The 22,191-nt window shown below is 45.4% G+C and overlaps 2 protein-coding genes across 2 annotated transcripts in view; one reads left to right on the top strand and one right to left on the bottom strand.

Moving 5' to 3' along the window:
- The window catches only part of LOC119514596 (myosin-13-like), a 44,780-nt gene extending 23,184 nt beyond the window's left edge, over positions 1–21,596 (bottom strand). The window contains 15 exon segments of the mRNA XM_037810428.1: positions 122–161; positions 164–257; positions 1,292–1,415; positions 2,617–2,734; positions 6,601–6,688; positions 6,784–6,857; positions 8,825–8,926; positions 8,929–9,133; positions 14,630–14,700; positions 14,703–14,752; positions 14,835–14,862; positions 16,714–16,891; positions 17,246–17,295; positions 17,298–17,388; positions 21,393–21,596. Coding sequence (XP_037666356.1) covers positions 122–161; positions 164–257; positions 1,292–1,415; positions 2,617–2,734; positions 6,601–6,688; positions 6,784–6,857; positions 8,825–8,926; positions 8,929–9,133; positions 14,630–14,700; positions 14,703–14,752; positions 14,835–14,862; positions 16,714–16,891; positions 17,246–17,295; positions 17,298–17,388; positions 21,393–21,596 — 1,517 coding nt within the window.
- Positions 18,920–21,037, top strand: LOC119513126 (pumilio homolog 3-like). Its single transcript, XM_037808034.1, is given in 2 exon segments — positions 18,920–20,727; positions 20,729–21,037. Coding segments are annotated over 2 exon segments (1,947 nt in total). The 5' UTR covers positions 18,920–18,927; the 3' UTR covers positions 20,876–21,037.
- Positions 21,597–22,191: the final 595 nt, after the last annotated feature.

Here is a 22,191-nt window from a genome sequence, read left to right as displayed (position 1 = left end):
GAATGAATGAATGAAAGAGTGAATGAGTAAATTAACATCCCAAGACTGAAAGCAAGAAGCAACCATCGGCTACTAAGTAGGGGGATGGAGCAGGATAAGGCGGGGGCGATGGCTGTGTCACCTCCTCTCCGTCATCTTCTTGAGCTCCACTGGCATCAGGTACCCCTGCACACGGCCTGGGTGTGGGTCATGAGTGTCACCAACTTCTCATCTCTCATCTCCTCCAAAAGTCCCAGGAGCCTGGCTTTGAAAAACACCTGCTCATATAAAGACAAGCCCCCTCTCATCCTCCGCGGGGGCTGCTGCACGTGATCTCTTTCTCCCCAACCCCAGCCTGTGGCTGTGGCACCCCGGGTTGGGGGCCAACAGCAGTCCAGCTCCCTGGGCTTCTTGGTGGCTGTAGCATCCACCACGGCCCCTCCTAGACAGCAAGGGGACCCAATGGGAAGCAAGGGCCAGCCCCCTACCACCCACGAGGACTGATTCTGACTGAGCTCTCGTGCAGGAAGCAAAGATCGCTGGTGCCAGGATAAGGAGAAGGGCTGCCCTGATGGCTGCTCTGCCTCCCCCTCCTCTCTCTGCCTCCCTGAGGAAGCTCAATCCACCCTCGGTCCCCTCTGCCCACCACCCACCGGAGCAGCTGCCTCTGCCCTGATGGCGTTCCCCAGGCAACAGGGTGCCCTCTGAGGCCACAGGCTCTTCTTTGGTGGGGAGGGATGTTCCCCCACCCAGCCTGCCCCTTTCTGGGCAGGAGCACTGAGGGCTGAGCAGTGACTTGGCTGGCATCTGCCACTCACTATCCACGTGATCTTGAGCAAGTTCCTTGCCCTCTGGGGCCCTCCATCTTCCCCACTGTAGGATGGGATGAGGCGGGGTAAGAGCATACTTACATCATTAAGTTATTGTGAGAATTCAGTGAAATGTGTATAGAGGGCTTGTCACAGGGCCGATGCCCACATGTTCAAACAAGTGGTAGCCATTTTTATCGGTTAGAATTGGCCAACTTGAGTCCTCACTGTCCCAGGAGTTCTTTCTGTGTTCTCTTTTTCTGGCCCTTTGCACCCTTAAGGGTCCCCTCTATCTTCTCCCCCAGGACACTAGAGTCCCCACTGCTTTCTTCTCTTGCTTCTAATCTAAGCTGCCAGCCACTTAAAAACCAACAGAGATGGAGCTCTCCGGGGTTGGTGGAACAAGGAATATTCAGGTTGACAGGAAGGGGAAAGAAACAGCCAGCAAACAGCCCAGGGCTGGGGGTTCCAGGGTTACACAGAGGCGGAGGAGCTAGTCTCACCTTGGTGTGGCCAAATTTGTACTGTTCCCGGTCCACATCGATGGAGCTAAGAAGCTTCTCAGAAGCATTTTTGCTGTCAATAAACTAGCCTTCTGGGATGGCACTGGCGTTGAGAATCTGGTACGTGGGGAGAGGGTCGCGGGCCAGTTCTGGGGTGGTCGAGTGTGTCTGGGGGAAGGGGCTCTGGCTAGCTGCGAGGGGGCTTCCTGCTGCTCCCCGAGTGCCATCCCCTGCTCATCACTGCTCGGGTCCAGAAGCTTCCGAGCCCTGCAACATCCAGCCCGTCGTTCCGTGGTGCTGAGGGTCAGGAAGGCCACGCCCTCTCTGTCCTCACGGAGGAGGTGGTGACTGTCCTTGGGATGGGTGTCCAGGAGGCTGAGGGAAGGCAGCCTCCAGGGAGACACCGGAGCTTGGGGGACAGCGCTGGCCTGGGACACAGGAAGCCGAGGGGACCCTCCCCTCCCTGGAGCCCTGCACTGGGAGACACTGGCTCAGCCTAGCTCCACTTAGCTCCTCCCTGGCCAGACTGATGGTGGTGGGTACGGCGGTGGGTTCAGTTGAGGAACAAAATTTCCTGAGTGGATTCACCCCCAAGAAAGGCCTTGCGCCTGAGACCAGGTTTTCTAGAACCTTTTTTTGCGCCACCCTTAGGAGGAAGTGGGATACTGAACAGCTGGTCTGGGAAAAGGGGACTCGAGGGGTTGATTCTAGCAAGGGGGCTGTGGCAGGAGGGAGAGAAGCACAAAGCGAGGAAGCTCAGACGAACACACACAGCTGGAATTCTGCTTTCAGAGGAAATGCTTTACCACGGACTTCAGAGAGCCTCGAAACCGACTATGACCTGCAGACCTCTGGTGCTCCTACCTCCGGAGGGTCCTCTCCCCTTCCCTGCCCCGGACAAGGTCTGGGATTCTGGGCCCAGGTGTCAGCTGGGAGGAGCAGAGCTTGTCAACTGGGGTGACTTTGGGGGACATTTGGTGTTTAGAGACATTGGGGCTGGGGACCACTGACATCTTATGAGTGGAGGCTGCTAAACATCCTTCAATTCACAAGACAGCCCCCCCACAACAAAGAATTATCCAGCCCCAAATGCCCACAGTGCCACAGTTGACAAACCCTGGTCTAGGGTGCCATCAGGCTAGCGTGACCGGGGCTCTGACCCTCGCCCACTTCAGCTGGCCTGGCACTCACTCTGGGCCCCAGCAAAGCCCATCCAAACCTGGGGAGGTGCATGTGTGCTCACCTAACTGCTGCCCGAGGAGAGCCTCCGGGGAGTGCAAAAGGCTCCCTCTAAGTTCAGGAGCTGCAAAGAGGAGAAGACTTACCGTTATTGGAAGTCAGCATAGAGGATTGGGCTGGGAAACCCCTTTCTGCAGACCCAGATGCCCTCAAGGACCCTGTTACAGCACAGCTAGTGCATGACCAGGTGGTGGTCCATCACGCCTGGCGGAGAAGGTTCTGGGGCTTTTGCACTGTCTTTGCTGGCCCAGGTCACCGTGACCCACTGCCACTCGCCCATACCTGAGTGGGAAGAGCTGGTGCCGGCTGTACGAAGGAGGGGTCGGGGCACCGGCATCCTGCCCACATGTCCCACAGTGGAAATACCCCCATCCTCTTGGGGGGTTCCAGCACCCCATAACCACAGGAATAAAAGGCAAAATATTCAAATATTGATCTTTACCCAGTTTATGGCCCTTGAGTCTGTAGCGAGGCTGCAAGGGAGGCTGGAATGAGCATGGAATGCTGTTCCTGGGGCTTCCTGTCGGACAACTTGACAAGCTCCCCCGACCTCTGCTCAAGGACAGGGAAGTAAAATCTGCAGGCTCTGCCTTTTGTGGGAGAAGAGGGACAAAGGAGAGAAGAAGGAGGGCTGCAGTAGGAGGGGGTGGGGCCTCTTTCAGAAGCAGGGGAGACCCTCCAAGGCTGAGGAGGGTGACGGGGTCACTCTTGGTGACCAGCCTGGGTCAGGCACAAATCAAACCTGGACTGAGAAAATCCTGCTGCCTTGGGGGCTGTATGAGGAGTTAGAGTAGAGGTAATATGGCCACGTGGTGCCTCTCACTATGGGCTCCCCAAGTTGCTGGGGTTTGGGGCTCAACCTGGCTTTCCTTACTGAAACATCTAGCGTGCTCATAAGCTTTCCTGGTTGCTGTGAGGAGAAATCATTCTTCAGAGACAAGAGCTAATTATACAATTTTCAGTGTTCTTCCAGAGCTGTGCTATCCGAGATGATCAGTGTTAGCCAAGTGTGACTGTTTAAATCTAAATTCTTTACAATCAAATACAATTTAAAATGCATTTTTCCCCATTGTGCCAGTCACAATTCACAAGACTAATGGCTACCCTAATGGACAGTGCACCTGTAGACCATTTCCATTGCTGCAGAAAGTGCTACTGGACAGTGCTGGTCTAAAGGACACCTGATTAAGACCTGATTAAGACCAAGGAGCAAATGTGTCTGAAATTCAGAGAATCGCTGATGAAGAGAGAACCTTACAAGTCATCTAGTTCAACTCCAGCTATTTCTCAGCAATGGCTTGAATCCCAGCTGGGCCATTTTCTAGTGTGAACCTGGATTTTCTATATTTCACTTCCCTCATTGCTGAAATAAGGATAATAATAGTATCTATTTTGTAAGCTGACTTAACATGTACAAAGAGCTTAATAGAGACCCTGACACATAGCAAAGGGCTCTCCTATTGTTTGGTGCAACCCAGCATGGTTAGAGACGTGCCAGAGTCTTCCAGAGAGGAGAGGCAAGGCATAATTCTAGACCGACTGAACCTTTTAGAGGGAGAAGAAAGCATGAAGACCATCATTTTATGATGGGGAAATGGGAGCTGCTGCTCTGCTTGCCAAGCTGTGCACACTGTTGGGGGCTGTGTCCACTAAGAGGGTAACTTTCTAATTCCCACAAAAGCATCCTATGGCTGGCAGGGCCCTGGGGGAAACAGGCTTAGAGAAATGAAGCAGACATGTAGGAGTAGCAGAGCTGAGACTTTCCTTCCCTCTGAAGCCCCCTCCTGTTTGTGCAGACTCAGAATTTGGCGTTGAGTTCTCTTAGAGCCTGCCCTAAGTCTTCCCATCCAACTGGAACCGAGAATGTCTTGAGCAGGCCCATAAAAAGAACCCAAATTTGCCTTTGTACACATGAGCAAATTGTCTAAAAACTTTCCTGAGCTATTGCCTCAGTCTTCTCTTGTTACAGCCGCTGAGGGAGTTTCCACCTTGTTTTCCCCTCATTTGTCACTCCCATCCTGCTTCCTCCACCCGGCCATCCCAGCGTTCCTGAGTCCCAACAGCACACATTTAGTGGGCCCCGGGGAATGGAGGCTGGAGCCCTGGTGCTAAGAGGCTCCTGCTCCAGCTGGTGAGAAGAGCGAAACCCGGAGGATGGCGGGAGAGGAGCTACAAAGCATCATATCCCACTATGAGTGGTTTGATCTGGGACCATGACTTTTGTTCCCAGCTCTGGATGCTTTGGGGAGAGGCCTTTAACTCCTGCAGACCTCATTTCCCTGGTCTACAGAATGAAGAGGTCAAGCTAGGTGCTTTCAAAGTGTCACCCAAGCCCCTGTACAGTGTGTTCCAGAAATGGGAATGGAAGACAGAGAGGTCTTCCTTGCCAGACAAGGGTGAAGCAAAATGGAGAGGGAGGGAATGGATTTCACTGAAATTTACATTCTAAAAGAAAAAGTAAACTGGTGGATTACCAAAAGCCTTGGATCTCCCTGCACCCACAGTGGTAAATCATCCTCCTGTCGCCCGGCACCAGCAGGCCATTTGCTTCACAGGGGAAACATGCTCTGTGCACCTTGGATTCATGCAAATATAACAATGTGCTCTCAGCAACGGCAATGGAATGGAACTTAAAAAAAATACAAGCTATTTCATCTGATGCTCAGTCAAGGAAACAGCTCCATCACTGCTCTGGAGGTGAAGCTGGCTGTGCCGGGCTGGGGGTGCAGCGGGCCCCAAACAATGTGCATCCTGAAAGGTTGCCTTAGACTTAGGCTTAACACCCCAATTTCCACGCACGATGCAATTCCACTAAATGGGGTAGCCCTGGTCATTCAGGGATTTAAAATGTCTGGTTTAGAGTAATAAGGACAATAATAATATTGTTAATAACTGGCAGCTGGCATTTCCTGAGTGCTTGATCCTGTCTTAAATGCTTCACATGAACAACCTCATTTTACCCCTCACGGTAGCCTTAGGAGCTGCACTAAATGAGTTAGGATTTATAGGGTGAGTAATCACTTTATAAGTGCTCATTAAATAAGTAAGTAAATAGCAAATTAGAAATACCATTTTTATCCTCATTTTATGGACAAAAAAGCTACGACAGAGAGAGGTAAAGTACTTGGCTTAGGGTCCTGTGGCCAGGAATTGGCAGAGCTGGGGTTTTTACCTCGACAAGCTCCTACCTCTGTTCCCTTGTAACGCTTCAGAGACGGGGTGTCTGGGCTTGGGGCGGGAGACCAGTGTTTGCAATAGGACAGCTGAGCAGATGAGTGCACTATCTCATTTCCACAGCTCTGGGTGACAGTTTGCTCTCCTCTTTGAGACGAACAACCCTGATAAATATTTTCACTTTAAGAATATTTGTGAATCCAGGACTGGGTGGCAGTTAAAGGTCTACTGTCCTGCATCACGTTGTATATCTTGGGATTTGAATTGTCTCTGATTCTCAGTTTTCTCATCTGTAAAATGGGGAGAATTTGACCTGTCTTTCTGAGAACTGTTGTAAGGGTTGGAGGTAATATAATGAAGTGTCTGCATACAGTATGGGCTCAAAAACAATTGTTATTGCTTCAATTTTTATTACGTGACACATAAGATGATTATTTGCTGAATGTAGAGGTCCCTAACTTTGGGGGAAGAGAGTTCACAGACCCCTTTAGGAATCTCATGAAAGCTGTGAATCTAATGTGCCTGTATACATACACACACTATGTTTTGGGCATGATTTCATAGTAGGGTTGCCAGAAAAAAAAAAACAGGACACCCAGTTAAATTTGAATTGCAGATAAATGATGTATAATTTTTTAGCATAATTATATCCCAAATATTGCATGGGTCATTCTTATACAAATATATATTTCATTGTTTATATAAAATTCACATTCAGCTCACCATCCTGTATTTTTATTTGCTAAATCTGGCAACTCATTTCATAGACGGCTAAGGGAAGTGTTAAAGACTATCACCTTTTCCTCAGGGAAACATGCAAACATGCCTACATCCCCACAAATGCACAGAATTTCGCAGACATTTCCAGGAGTCCCATCTGATGGATTGTTACTCACCAGGAGTCTCGGTCTCGTTGGGGATCAGATACCACACAAAGTGAGGATGTGTGCTCCGGAGGTTGATCATCAATTTGTTTAAATTCTCCTGGGATGCAGACCGAAACAAGCACACCCATGTTAGCCAGCGCTGTTTTACTGGGCGGAAAAACAGTCAAACGTGGGTGCTGCCGAAGTACAAACCCGGAACACCGCAGACATGGTCTGGAAGGAGGAGCCCTTCTTCTTCCTGGACTTCTTGCTTCCCCCGGCGTCACCTGGGAGACCCAGAAGGGATGTCAGAGCAGCCAGGGGACGTGGTGGTGGGACTTTTGTTTTTTCATTCATTCATTCATTCATTCATTATTTTATTATTAGAGATGTTGTATGTGTACATACAAATCATTCAGAAAGTAGTTTCCACATACCTGGTTGGGGGCTTCTAAGCCATCTTTTCTAAGCCCCGAAATGGGAATTTTTATTTTCTTTTGATGTAAAAGAGGTGAATTTTGTTTTTGTTTTGCTCTGTTTTTACATGTCTCCAAACTATCCAGATTTGGAAACAGTCAACCTCATCTCTGGGGGAATGGGGTGAGGGGGCATTTAACTGGGAGCGTCACTTAAATGTTCAGCACGAAGGGAGTGTCCTTTCCTTTGGGAATCAGACGTGAAATCAACCCGAATGATTGGCAAGATTGAGCTGTTCATGTTGACGATTGTCGTCCCTTTCACCAGTTTACCTCCTTTAGTCCTCATTTATTTCTTAATGAGGAAGTAACTGAAAGTAATAAAACAATTTTCTCAGGAATATTCTACAAGTTGATTTTCTTTTTCTTTTCCAAAAGAAATGACACTATTTGCCACCTTGATTTGGCGTCAGTGATAGTTAGTCTGATGTTTCTGAATGGCTCAGTTTCAGATTTAGCCACCAAAACTTAATCAAGGTTCAGTCTTTGGGGAAGTGTCAGGTTTCCTCCTTGCACCCCACATTCCTTATCCCCAGGATCTAGCATGGGGGTGTGGGGACATGGTGGTGGGGATAGAGGTGGGAGGGTGGTTAGGAAAGCCACTTGTCATGACCACTGAGTCTATATTTACAGTCTTGGTGCTCTCCCCAAGTGAGGTCATTTAACAGAGTCACAGAGAATCCCTGGTCACATTCAAAGACGATGATGTTCATCATTCAAGTTTAAACTTGTGTCTGTTTATAACATTCCGCTGCCCAGAGTGCACTAGAAACTGATTTTTAAAGATAATCTTTTAGTTATCTAATGATCATATTGCATATATCTTCAAATCAAAATGCATTGATTTATTTAATTTACACATTTTTAAATGGACTCCAAATTTTAATATCCTATTTTGGCAAATCTTTCTTTAAAAAAATACACTGAGAACCTTAAAAAGTGTTAATTACCAGTGCTGCTGCTTTGAGGGACAGTTTGGCAGTTCCTCTGAAAGTTAGACATGGATTTACTATAAACCCAGCAATTACACCCCTACGTATATACCCAAGAGAATTGAAAATATGCTTCCACACAAAAGCTTGTACACAAATGTACATGGCAGCATTATCCACAACAGCCCCAAAATGGAAACAACCCAAATATCCATCAACTGATGAATGGATAACCAAAATGTGGTCTCTCCATACAATGGAATATTACTCACACCATAAAAAGGAATAAAGTACTGATATATGCTAAAACATGGATGACTCTTGAAAGCATTGTGCTGAGTGAAAGAAGCCAGAAACAAAAGACCACATATTGGATAATTCCAGGTATACAAACCATTCATAACAGACAAATTCACAGGGACAGAAAGTAGATTAGTGGTTGCTGAGAAGTGACTACTTATGGGTGGGGAGTTTCTTTCTGGGGTGATGAAAATGTTTTGGAATTACTGGCGATAAACTGCGTGGTCTGGTGAATATACTAAATCCCCTGCATTATGCACTTTAAAAGGGTGAATTTTATGGTATGTGAGTTATATATCTCAATTGGAAAAAAAAAAACATTTAATAAAAGTGGTAGTGGCTATCTTGTCCAGAGTTAGGACCTTCATGGGACTCTAACTCTTAAGAAAGGGGAAGAATAAGAATAGGAGAAAGAAAAATGGAGATAAGAGGCAGACACATAAATCAAGCTTGACCTGAAGCTCATGCTTGACTACTGGTTGTTCACGAGCAGTTCTGGGTTATGAGCTTTCCACAGTATAAACAAAAAAGGTAATGGAATTTCACCTGCTTCTGCAGCAGCATAGTTGGAAAAAGGAAAGGACAGCAGCTTCAGCAAAGACTTCTGGTACAGTCTGATCACGGTCTCGTTCAGGGGATCCTTGTTTTGTCCAGCCAGCCTATAATGTTGTAGTCCACGGTGCCGGCGTAGTGAATCAGGGAGAAGTGGGCCTCGGCCTTGCCTTTGGCAGGCTTGGGCTTCTGGAAGTTGTTGGACTTGCCCAAGTGCTGCTCATACAGCTTGTTCTTGAAGGACATGTCCATTGCCTTGGGGAACATGCACTCCTCTTCCAGGATGGAGAAGATGCCCACGGGCTGGAAGGAAGGCAACAGAGACTTCGGTCAACATTGGATAGTACATCCTAATGATTCCATAGACAATTTCCTTAGTGCTCTCACTGTGTTGTTAGGAATGCTGGAAGGTGAGCTCTGTGACAGTAAGGCTGTTGATCTGTTTGGCGTGCTTATGTACCCTCAACTGCCCAGGATGGTGCTAGATAAATAGTATGTGCTCAATTAATATGTACTGCACAAAAGAACATGGAATGGAAAATTATGTGTATATAAATGTAGCTCACTTTTAGCAATGGATTTTTTAAAAATGTAGACTTGTGTTGTGCCGGTTTGAATGTATTATGTCCCCCAGAAAAAGCCATATTCTTTGATGCAGGCTTGTGGGGCAGACGTTTTGGTGCTGATTAGATTTGCATGGAAATGCGCCCCACCCAACTGTAGGTTGTAACTCTGATGAGATACTTCCATGGAGGTGTGGCCCCACCCATTCAGGGTGGGCCTTGATCAGTGGAGCCACATAAATGAGCTGATGGGCAGAGGGAACTCAGTGCAGCTGTGAGCGACGTTTTGAAGAGGAGCTACAGCCAAGAGGGACACTTTGAAGAATGCACTGGAACTGAGAGAGGAGCTGCAGTTTACAGAGACATTGTGGAGATGGCCTTTGAAAGCAGACTTTTGCTCCAGAGAAGCTAAGAGAGGACAAACGCTCCAAGAGCAACTGAGAGTGACATTTTTGAGGAACTGCAGCCTAGAGAGGAACGTCCTGGGAGAAAGCCGTTTTGAAACCAGAACTTGGAGCAGATGACAGCCATGTGCCTTCCCAGCTAACAGAGGTTTTCCGGACACCATTGGCCATTCTCCAGTGAAGGTACCCGATTGTTGATGACTTGGACACTTTATGGCCTTAAGACTGTAACTGTGTAACCAAATAAATCACCTTTATAAAAGCCAATCCATTTCTGGTGTTTTGCATCCTGGCAGCATTAGCAAACTAGAACATGTGTCTATAGACATAAAGTAATATGAGTAATATTTTAAACAATCATGTCTGAATTTCTCAGTAGGGAGATACACTTATTCCAACATTACCAGTGCTTGTGATGTTATGGGAATTACTTTTTAAAACATCAATCTCATCTCCTGTTTTCATAGTAATGCCCCTCCAAGAACCCTGCTGTTCCATGACCCTTCCTGTTTGGGTGTTTGGGCAGGTCAGATAGGTAAGAGATGGACCCAGTCCCTGATGGACAGCTACTCACATTCTTGTGGCTAGCTGAGCCCTTGTGTTTTAAACACCCATGCCCCTGTTTAGGTACCTGAACAGATTCTGGGGACTTTCTGCACAAGAAGATTCAGCTATCTTTTTTTTTTTCTTTTTGAAATAAATTCAAAGTTATAGGAACAGTTGCAAAAACAATACTAACCCCATACGAAGAATTCCATCATACCCTGACCCCCTCCCCCGATAGCTCAATCCACCAACATTAACATGCTGTCACATCGCTGTTTCTTTCCCTCCCTCCCTATCTATCATCCATCATCTATTGCTCTGTCTTCTGAACATATGAGAGCTGGCTGCACACATCCTTGAACAAACACTATAATTCACATATACACTTCCCATGAACAAGAACATTCTTTTATGCAATCCCATTAAGCGCAGCTAAGAAGTACAAGAGGTTCAACAATGATACAAAGCTTACATTCTATATTTCCTTTACCTTATGTCTCAACTGTGTCCCTTTGAGCCACCTGTCCTCTATCCTCTAATTCCATCCAAGTTCATCCTTGGCATTCAATCATCTATTTAGACTGTCTTTTTTTTTTTTTTTAGTTGTGGGAACATATATACAGCCTAAATCTTCCCATTCCACCCCCTCCCTAGCCTTCCATTAGTGGGATTAATCACCTTTAGAATCTTGTAATGCTCTTTCCCACCATCCATTACTAGAAATTTCCCTTCACCTCAAACAGCAACTCCACCCTCATTTCTTAACTCCCCATTGCACTGTCCCCCATTTCTCTTAACCCAAACTCTACAATTCATCTCTATGGTTATGTTCTCTGATAGTTTCTTTGTGTTTGCTGTGGGGGTTAAAATTAACCTCTTATATCCATAACAATCTTGTTTTTCTTTGATACCACCTCCACTTCAATAGGACACATAAACTATGTTCCTATACTCCTCCATTCCCCTACCTTTACATAGTTGTCTAAAATTACATATTTTACATTGAGTTCAAAACCACTGATTTGTCATTAGGGTTTGTGTAATTTATATCATGTAGGAAGTAAATAGTGGAGTTACAGTTCAAAAATTATTGACTTCTATTTGTATTCCATTGTGGTTGAAGAATGTGCTTTGAGTATATGCAATTTTCTTTTTTTTTTTAATTTCTTGAGGCTTGTTTTATGTCCCAGCTTATGGTCCCTTCTGGAGAAAGATCCGTGATCACTAGAGAAAAATGAGTGTCCTGGTGCTTTGGGATGTAAGGTACTATATATTTCTGTTAAAATTCTCTATATTTCTTTCTTCTTTCTGTTGTTTCTCTGTTGGTAGGGTTCCCTTCAGAATCTGAAGTAGGGCAGGTCTTTTATTAGCAAAGTCTCTCAGGATTTGTTTGTCTGTGAAAAATTTAAGCTCTCCCTTGAATTTGAAGGAGAGTTTTGCTGGATAAAGTATTCTTGGTTGGGAATTTTTCTCTCTCAGTATTTTAAATATGTCCTGCCACTGCCTTCTTGCCTCCATGGTGGCCACTGAGTAGTCACAACTTAGTCTTATGTTGTTTCCTTTGTATGTGGTGAATTGCTTTTCTCTTGCTGCTTTCAGAACTTGCTCCTTCTCTTCAGTATTTGAGAGTCTGATTAGAATATGTCTCGGAGTGGGTTTATTTGTATTTATTCTATTTGGAGTTTGTTGGGCATTTATGCTTTGTGTATTTATATTGCATAGAAGATTGGGGAAGTTTTCCCCAACAATTTCTTTGAATACTCTTTCTAGACCTTTACCCTTCTCTTCCCCTTCTGGGACACCAATGAGTCTTATATTTGGACGTTTTATTTTATCTATCATATCCCTGAGGTCCATTTCAATTTTTTTGATTTTTTTCCCCATTCTTTCTTTTGTTCTTTCATTTTCCATTCTGTGGCCCTCGAGGTCACTGATTCATTGTTCAGCTTCCTCTAGTCTTGTACTATGAGTATCCAGGATCTTTTTAATTTAGTCACCAGTTTCTTTTATTTCCGTAAGAGTATCTATTTTTAATTTACTCTTGCAATTTCTTCTTTATGTTCTTCTAGGCTCTTCTTCATGTCCTTTATATCCTGTGCTATGCTCTCATTGTTTGTCTTTAGTTCTTTGATTATTTGCTCCAAGTAATGTATCACCTCTGATTTTTTGATTTGGGTGTTTGAGTTTGGGTTATCCATATCATCTGGTTTTTTCATATGCTTTAAAATTTTCTATTGTTTTTGGCCTCTTGGCATTTGCTTAACTTGATAGGGTTCTTTTAGGATATGTATGCTAATTCAAAGACTTCTCTCTCATTTGTCAGATCTACAGTTTGGTGGCAGGCAGAGGTTAGCCAAAAGGGGAAAAAAACCCATGCCCTAACTAACCAGCAGGTGGCATCTGTGAGCCCTCTATTCCCCTCAAGCCAGTCCTCCCCAACTTTGTCTTTGTGGTGTGTGGGGGTCTGATTCTTGTGGGGTCCAATTGGTGCACCAGTTTTGTGTGTGTAGTTGGTGCTGTCCGCCCTGAATGTGGGGTGTGTGTCTTAGTGGTTAGAGAGTGAGGGCAGCTTTAACAATCAAACCTCCCAGGTGTTCCTGGAGATTTAAGGCTGTTCCAAGAGTCTAAACCTTCAGTTCGGTCTCGCCACAGATTGTGTCTGCTGTTGACCCACAAGTCCTTGGTACTGGGTATGGTCCCTGGGATTTCTGAGTGGGTCCCTCTTCCAAGCTGTGCCCTTCTAGAGCTTCTGCTGAGGGAAGGCTGTGCTATGTCACAAGTGCACGCTGACCCTCAAGGGAAGTTCTGGGCTGCCGGGCCACATAGGGACGTTCACAGCCTGCTGAAAGGATGGCTGAATGGGGTGTGTTAATTTCCCCCTTTTTGCACTGCTCTGCCTTCCTAGCTCCAGGACAATTAGCTGCAAGTTTGTGAAAGGCTATTGTCCACGCCAGGTATTGTAGCATGTGCACGCATTGCTGGAAACACTTCCCATGGCATTGGGTTTTTTGGTGCAGCTCTGGGCTGTGGCGCCAGTGCCAGGCAGGAATGTTCCTAGCCCGCTGGGAAGATGGCTATAAGGGGCGTGGGTTTTTTTTCCCCTTTTGGCTAACCTCAGCCTGCCTCGCGCCGAGACAATTAGCAGTGGGTGCGTGAAAGGCTATCGTCCACGCCAGATACTGAGGCGTACTCACAGGTTGTGGAGACACCGTTCCTGCCGCACTTCCCTGTGCGGTTCTCGCTGCTGTATCTGCAGCTGCTTTTGGTTTTTAAAAAAGAACTAGTCTGACTCCAAACGCCAACCCATGCCCCACACCACAGTGTGGTTGCCGGATATTCAGCGGCTTACTCACTGGCTTCAGAACGCAGACTCCCGGTTTCACCAAGTGCATGGTCCCTGTGGATTTAGCAGACCTTGTCCAGCTGGTGCATAGCTGGAACTGATGTTCTGGGTGACTTTCTGGCTTTTATCTAGTATTTTTCACGGTGCTGTTTTTTTGCCCTGTCTCTCCTAACTGCCATCTTCTGGAGGTCCGGATCCACAGTTTTTACTTACAGATTTTATGCTGTGATCTTGGGCATTCCTCCCAATTCAGGTTGGTGTATGATGAGTAGACGGTCACCTTTGTCCCCCCACAGTTATGCCAGCTTATTTACTAGTTGTTTTTTGTTTTTTTCAGTTGTTCCACTCCTCTCTATGCCGCCATCTTAGATCAAGTTCTCCTCTAACTCTTTTTAAGTAGCAAAAACGATTGATGAGCATTATTACTCAGAAGTGCACTATGGAAAGCAGGGCTCGCACCCTCCCCACTCTTCCCCCATGACTGCTCATCCTCTGGCTCCAGATGAAGCTTGGAAACTTCTAGCTAACCCAGTGGTGCCCAAAATGGGGTCCCTGGACCAGCATCATCAGCATGTTCTGGGAACTTGTTAGAAATGCAGAATATGAGGTCTCACTAGACCCACCCAGTCAGAAACTCTGTATGTGGGGCCCAGCAATCTGCATTGTTAACAAGCCCTCCAGGCTATTCTGATGCACGCTGGGATCTGAGAACCACTGGTCTAACCCATTCCTTCTCCAGAGGCAGAGAGCGAGCTGCTCAAGGTCACACAGCTGTTATTGATGGAGCTGGGGCTAGAACTTGAATCCACTAGGTGGAACCGTCTCTCGCCTTACCCTGTCAACACCTACAGGTAAGACCTTATGTTGTGCACAATGCCCTGATACATGTAGTTTCCCCCAGCATTGATTAAGTTGTACTTTTTCCAACAAGCTTCTGGTGTACATAGCTACTCAACCGCATTTTGCCTGGCTGCTGCTCCTTCTTCTTCTCCCCAGTCACTGCAACTGTTGCAAGTACTGGATGACCTGTTTGGTGTTCACAGTCTTTCCTGCCCCAGATTCTCCACTGTGGATTTAAAAGTAAACAGGATCAATTGTGGAAGGGATGGCACTGGCTTCCAAATTGTGCTGTAAATGGGGTTACTCACATGATGAGGATGGACTGGTTGTCTCGATCTAGAAACGCAGAGAGAGGCAAAACAAAGCAAACAACAAATAAATAGGATATAAAAACAGGTCAACATTAGGGCTGGTTAAAGAAAAAAACAAACAGAAAAGGAGCAGAGACTATGAGCTCTAGTTCCAGCTTTGCCATTAACGAGTGGTGTGATTGTGGCTGTCTCATCTTTTTTGGGACAATTTGTACAGATTCCCAAAGTGTAGGATGTGTAACGTGGGCAGCTCAGGAGATGAACAGCAAATCACACAGTGTGAAACCTACTTGTGATAATAGATGTCTCCTGTTTAATAAAGAAATCAAATCTCAGTCTCAGAGCTTGTGGTAAGCAACAGCTTCTAATTAGAATTTAAGTTCACTGCTAGGTTGTCATTGTATTTTTCTTTTACCTTTACCTTCTGTTCTAGTTTGCTAATGCTGCTGGGATGCAAAACACCAGAAATTGATTGGCCTTTATAAAAGGGGGTTTATTTGGTTACACAGTTACAGTCTTAAGGCCATAAAGTGTCCAAGGTAACACATCAGCAATCGGATACCTTCACTGGAAGATGGCCAATGGTGTCCAGAAAACCTCTGTTAGCTGGGAAGGCATGTGGCTGGCGTCTGCTCCAAAGTTCTGGTTTCAAAATGGCTTTCTCCCAGGACGTTCCTCTCTAGGCTGCAGTTCCTCAAAAATGTCACTCTTAGTTGCACTTGGGATATTTGTCCTCTCTCAGCTTCTCCGCAACAAGAGTCTGCTTTCAACGGCTGTCTTCAAAATGTTTCTCATCTGCAGCTCCTGTGCTTTCTTCAAAGTGTCCCTCTTGGCTGTAGCTCTTCTTCAAAATGTCACTCTCAGCTGCACTGAGTTCCTTCTGTTGTGTCAGTTCATTTACATGGCTCCACTGATCAACTTAGACCCACCCTGAATGGGCGGAGCAACACCTCCATGGAAATTATCCAATCAGAGTCATCACCCACAGCTGGGTGGGGCACATTCCAAAGAAACACTCAAAGAAATACAATCTAACCAACACTGATAACGTCTCCCACACAAGATTACATCAAAAATAATGGCATTTGGGGGACACAATCTATTCAAACTGGCACACTTTCTACTTGTGGAAAGTGACACTGATCATCCATTTACAATAGTGACATTAATATTCCCTTTAAAACTCATGTAACTTTAATCATTTTTAAAAATATTAGGGTAAATATTAAGTATGCAGAAATGACAAAGATTATGACGGTGAGAGAGGGATGACAGAAGTTTGGGCAGCATTTTCTTAGATGAGCTTTAAGGATCTTCAGATCTCAACTCTGAAGACGTCTTTTATCTTTGTGAAGTCAAGTCAGGAGAAGTTGCACAGACAGAAGTGATATTAGAAATTGGGTTGTGACAGTATTACTTCCTGTGCCATTGTGGAAAGGTAGGGAAAAGAAAGGGGGGCCTGAGTTTGGGAAAGAAGGCAGATGAAGGGACGTTGCTATGCCCAGTTCTCCAACTTTGCATTCCCTAAGTGGCTACTGATTTCTCTGATTTCTCTTCCAAGTGTGTCCATATTGGGGGGTTCTTCGGGGATTGGGGCAGGACATCTCCCTGTGTTCCACATTCCCCCAAATAAGCAGTACTTGGTGTGGCTTCAGCCAAGATCACTGGCCTTGCCATGCCTCAAGACTGGTCATGGAGGTATTGTACCCCTGACTTTCCATCCTGAAATCACCTGGCTCTCTCAAGGTCACCTTGGTCATTGTACCACTGAGATGGTTGAGGGCTTGAATAATTAACTAAGAACCAGTCTGGTTAAAGGGCTTGAATAATGAGCTCAAAGCTACTTTAAATAATATGGATTGAAGAAATTACTCACCCATCAGCATGAACTGGTAAGTGTTTTCAGGGATGGAGAAGATGTGGGGCGGGGCCTCCTGGCGCTTTTTGCCCCTGTAGGCAGCCACCACCTCAGGGTTGTACACTGGCAGCCACTTGTAGGGGTTGATGGTGACGCAGAAGAGGCCCGAGTAGGTCGGTGGGTAAGGCCAGGATTGCTCAATGAGCAGTCACCTCATTAATCTGCCTTGGAAATAGTGCTCTAAGCATAAGGGGAGAGGGAACTAAGTACTCTGTGATTTCTCATAAGGCTTGGGGTTTCACTCATTTGTTGCCTGCCTCCCCTCCCCAAGTCAAAATGCTTCAGTTTTCCAACTAATTCACTGTACAGGAGGTGACTTTCCACATGTCCATTTTCAATTACACCAGCATTTATAACACTAACCAAATGATTGGTGTGAAGATAATATTGCAGTAGCAACATTTCCTAATGAAGTCCTTAATTTGCTTCAGCTAACACAGTATCTGGAGTTGGTGACAAAATACTGTCAGGGTGGGAGTGGGGTACTCACGTAGATCATCCAGGCTGCGTAGCGCTCCTTGAGGTTGTACAGCATGGCTGCTCATGCAGGTGGGTCATCACGGCCATGTCCTTGATCTTGTCAAATTTGGGAGGGTTCATGGAAAAGACTTGGTCACTGTTCAGACTGACTGTCTGGATATCAAGAGGAAAAGCACATGATGAAGTGGAGAGCCAAGATCCTGGACCACACTTTTCCTTGTGTGATGGAAGGAGTGAGATATCGTGGTGCAATTACCCCATTATCATGGATGACGTTATAGAGCATTTCCATGCCCAGAGATCATCCCTAAATAACTGTCCTTGATCAGCCTAAGTCTGGGCTAAGGCCTCCTAGTCGGTGTGCCATTGGGCATGTCAGGAATGGATTACACGTAAAGAGTCCTTTGGCCATCAGGGTGGCTAAGGCCCAGGGTGGGTGGCCTCTGTTTACCCCATTTGCTATGAGGGCTGTTGGAATGTTGGAATCTCTGGGAGGTGGGGTCCTTGGGCCCCACCACTCAAGTCTAGAGAGAGACACCCAACTTATTGTAAGGGGAGACAGAAAAGTCTGTATACCCTGAAGCTTCAGAGACCAGGTCTGGTGTCCTAGTAGATCTCCAGGGAGGCAGTGAGACTCCAGTTTAGCACAACCCTGGGGGACCCCAAGATGAATGAAGAAAAAAAATCTGCCCTAGCCCATTGAAAATGGGCTGGAATCAGAGGTTAAGTTCAATTATAAGAAATAAGAGAAAGATCGGTCATGTATGGCTGAGCTTATGCACTGAAATTCCTATCTGTCATATGCATCTTAATTTCTATGCTAGATGGTTGTACCAATTTGAATGTATTATGCCCCCCTAAATGCCATTATCTTTGATGCAGTCTTGTGTGGGCAGACCTGTTAGTGTTGATTAGATTGTAATTCTTTGATTGGATGTTTCTGTGGAGATGTGATCACTCAACTGTGGGGGAGCTCTTTAATTGGATAATTTCCATGGAGATGTGATCCCGCCCATTCAGCATGGGCCTTGATTAGTTTACTGGAGCACTATATAAGGTCGGACAGAAGGAGCGAGCTTGCTACAGCTAAGAGGGACACTGAAGAATGCATTGAAGCTGACAGAGTAACTGCAGATGAGAGACAATTTGAAGATGGCTGTTGAAAGCAGACTTTTGCACCAGAGAAGCTAAGAGAGGACAACTGCCCCAAGAGCAACTGAAAGAGACATTTTGAAGAGGAGCTGCGGCCTATAGAGAACATCCTGGGAGAAAGCCATTTTGAAATGAGAACTTGGAGCAGATGCCAGCCACGTGCCTTCCCAGCTAACAGAGGTTTTCCGGACATCATTGGCCATCCTCCAGTGAAGGTACCCGATTGTTGATGTGTTACCTTGGACACTTTATGGCCTTAAAACTGTAACTGTGGAACCAAATACATCTCCTTTAGAAAACCTAATTTATCTCTGGTGTTTTGCATTCTGGCAGCACTAGCAAACCAGAACAATGGTAAACTTTGGAAAGGCAGGTGCTGCGTTTTGCTTATATTTGCCAAGTGGCTAACATTTTGACCTAGATGTGGTGGGTGTTCAATAATTATTGAGTTGAATCATATATGGCTGTTCTCTATACAAAACAATATGGGGAGTGGACCCGGAACCCACGCGTGCTTCGGCCCCACGTGTGCGAGTTGCTATGATGGAAGTCAAAGGGAAAAAAAAATTCACAGGAAAGGGTACAAAGGCATCACAAGAAAAAAGCAGATTTCATAAAAATAATGATTCTGTTCCTTCAAAGACATTCCCAAGGGAAGTTGCTAAGGAATGTGGACCTAAAAGTGCATCTAAGAACTTTGAGAAAGGTGCCACAAAACCTGGGAAGAAGGGTGTGAAGCAGTTCAAGAATAAGCAGCAAGGAGATAAAGTATCAAAGAACAAATTCCAACAAGCAAATAAATTCAACAAGAGAAAATTCCAGCCAGACAGTAAAAGTGATGAATCAACAGCCAAGAAACCCAAATGGGATGATTTCAAAAAGAAGAAGAAAGAGCTGAAGCAGAGCAGGCAACTCAGTGATAAAACCAACTATGACATTGTTGTTCGGGCCAAACAGATTTGGGAGATCTTAAGAAGAAAAGACTGTGACAAAGAAAAAAGAGTAAAGTTGATGAGTGATTTACAGAAGTTGATTCAAGGGAAAATTAAAACAATTGCATTTGCACATGATTCAACACGTGTCATCCAGTGTTACATTCAGTATGGTAACGAAGAACAGAGAAAAGAGGCTTTTGAAGAATTGCGAGACAATTTGGTTGAATTAAGTAAAGCCAAATATTCCAGAAATATTGTTAAGAAATTTCTTATGTATGGAAGTAAACCACAGATTGCAGAGATCATCAGAAGTTTCAGAGGGCAAGTGAGGAAGATGCTGCGGCATACAGAAGCATCGTCCATTGTGGAGTCTGCCTATAATGACAAAGCCATTTTGGAGCAGAGGAACATGCTGACAGAGGAGCTCTATGGGAATACATTTCAGCTTTACAAGTCTGCAGATCACCCAACCTTGGAAAAAGTATTAGAGGTTCAGCCAGAAAAACTAGAGCTTATTATGGATGAAATGAAACAGATTCTGACTCCAATGGCCCAGAAGGAAGCTGTTATTAATCACTCCTTGGTTCATAAAGTATTCTTGGACTTTTTTACCTATGCACCCCCAAAACTAAGATCAGAAATGATTGAAGCCATCCGAGAAGCGGTGTTATACCTGGCACATACACACGATGGCGCCAGAGTGGCCATGCACTGCCTCTGGCATGGCACGCCAAAGGACAGGAAAGTGATTGTGAAAACAACGAAAACTTATGTTGAAAAAGTGGCTAATGGCCAGTACTCTCATTTGGTTTTACTGGCAGCATTTGATTGTATTGATGATACGAAACTTGTGAAGCAGATCATTGTAACAGAAATTATCAGTTCATTGTCTAACATAGTAAATGACAAATATGGAAGGAAAGTCCTGTTGTATTTGCTGAGCCCCAGAGACCCTGCACATACAGTTCGAGAAATTATTGATGTTCTACAGAAGGGAGATGGAAATGCACACAGCAAGAAAGACACAGAAATCCGCCGACGAGAGCTCTTAGAATCCATTTCCCCTGCCTTGTTAAGCTACCTGCAAGGACACGCCCAAGAGATGGTGCTAGATAAGTCTGCCTGTGTGCTGGTGACCACCATTCTGGGATCTGCCATTGGAGACATTCAGCCTGCCATGAATGCCATCGCCAGCATGGCAGAGACAGAACTGCATCCTGGTGGCAGGGATGGAGAGCTTCATATTGCTGAGCATCCTGCTGGACATCTAGTTCTGAAGTGGTTAATAGAGCAAGATGAAAAGATGAAAGAAAATGGAAGAGAAGATTGTTTTGCAAAAACACTCGTAGAGCATGTTGGTATGAAAAACCTGAAATCCTGGGCTAGTGTGAATCGAGGTGCCATTCATTATTCTTTCTAGTCTTCTCCAGAGTTCTGATCAAGAAGTTGCAAACAAAGTCAAAGCTGGACTGAAAAGCCTCATTCCCACATTGGAAAAAAGCAAAAACACCAGCAAAGGAATAGAAACTCTGCTTGAAAAACTGACAGCATAGGTGGAAAACAGTTACGAACAAGAAGGAATCATTTTTCCTGTTCTGTTCTGTTTTCCCAATGTGGGAAAGAAGAATTAGAATCCACCTTTCTGGCAATTTGGGTTCTCTGTATATGTGTTTCTTCTTTGTATAAGAGTCTGTTTATAAACTGGTTTTCTAAAAAAAAAAAACAATATGGGGCCTCCACGCTTTCTCTGTAAGTTACTCCACGTCCAGAAGCAGTCACCACTGATCTCTTTCTTAAATAACCCAACCTCTTCCACTCTCACCTTCCCCTTTCTTCCAAACAGGCACCACAAAAACTCTCCAAGCCCAAGTCCTCAGACAAATAAAGAGGTGGGAGTGAAGGCATGTGCACTAGCAATTTTCACCTGCCAATTCACTACAGAAGAGATAACGAGTTTTGTTTCATGTTCAGATTTCTGTTGACCAGCATGCAATTTCTGAAAGATTATTCCCCTCCAAAGGAAAATGGAAATGCTCATATTATCAAAGACATCCTGAGGTCAACACTTACCTGGTCATCGAGGGTCTTGACTGTGACTTTGTCATTCTCCCTGCTCTGGATCCTGCCTTTCACGTACATCTCCTTATCATCCACCACAAAACAGGCTTTCTTAGAATCAAACTGGAGATTCTGAGCCTCAATTCTCTCCTTCTCTGTTTTCCAGAGGTAGGGAGCTGCTTCTCCAAAAATAGCCATCTCTGCGTCAGAGCTCATGACTGCAGTGGGCTGGGGAAAGCAGAGGGTCTGCTGAGTCTTGCACTTAGGTGACTACTCCTGAGCCTGAAGGGTCCCTCCCCATTATTTCCGTTCAGACGGGGTCAGACTCAGAGGCTCCCAGGATTAACTGTTCCCTGAGGGATCCAGAACCAGGCTCAGAGCCGGCAACTGGAAATGAGCTAAAGGGTGTATTTTACTCTAAGAAAAAATTTAAGCAGTTGTTTTCATCTCTGAGTGTTGATTTTGGGATCATCTCTTAGTTTAGCCCCATGAATGGAGCCTGAGCCAATGAGAGGAGGTCAAGGTGAGTCCAGTAAAGGAGAGTTCCGGAAGCCCTTCCTAAATGGCCCATTGTGTTTGAGCCCTGAGACCTCCACCTCTCAAGGCTGTGCCACATTTTCCAGAACATAGACATGGCTCAATTCTTAAGAGTGTCTGAAAATGTTGATAATTCCTAATTCAGACAACTTGGTGAAAAATGCATGACTTGAACATAAAGACACACCACACCTGTTTAGCTTAGTTGAGTGACAAAGCAAAGGGAGCCACTGTGGCCTAGTGCAAGGGTTTCAAACTATCACGGGCACCAGAA

This window comes from Choloepus didactylus, chromosome 18 (genome assembly GCF_015220235.1).
Source record: "Choloepus didactylus isolate mChoDid1 chromosome 18, mChoDid1.pri, whole genome shotgun sequence".
Taxonomy (NCBI): Eukaryota; Metazoa; Chordata; class Mammalia; order Pilosa; family Megalonychidae; genus Choloepus; species Choloepus didactylus.
This window is presented reverse-complemented; position numbering and strand designations above follow the sequence as displayed.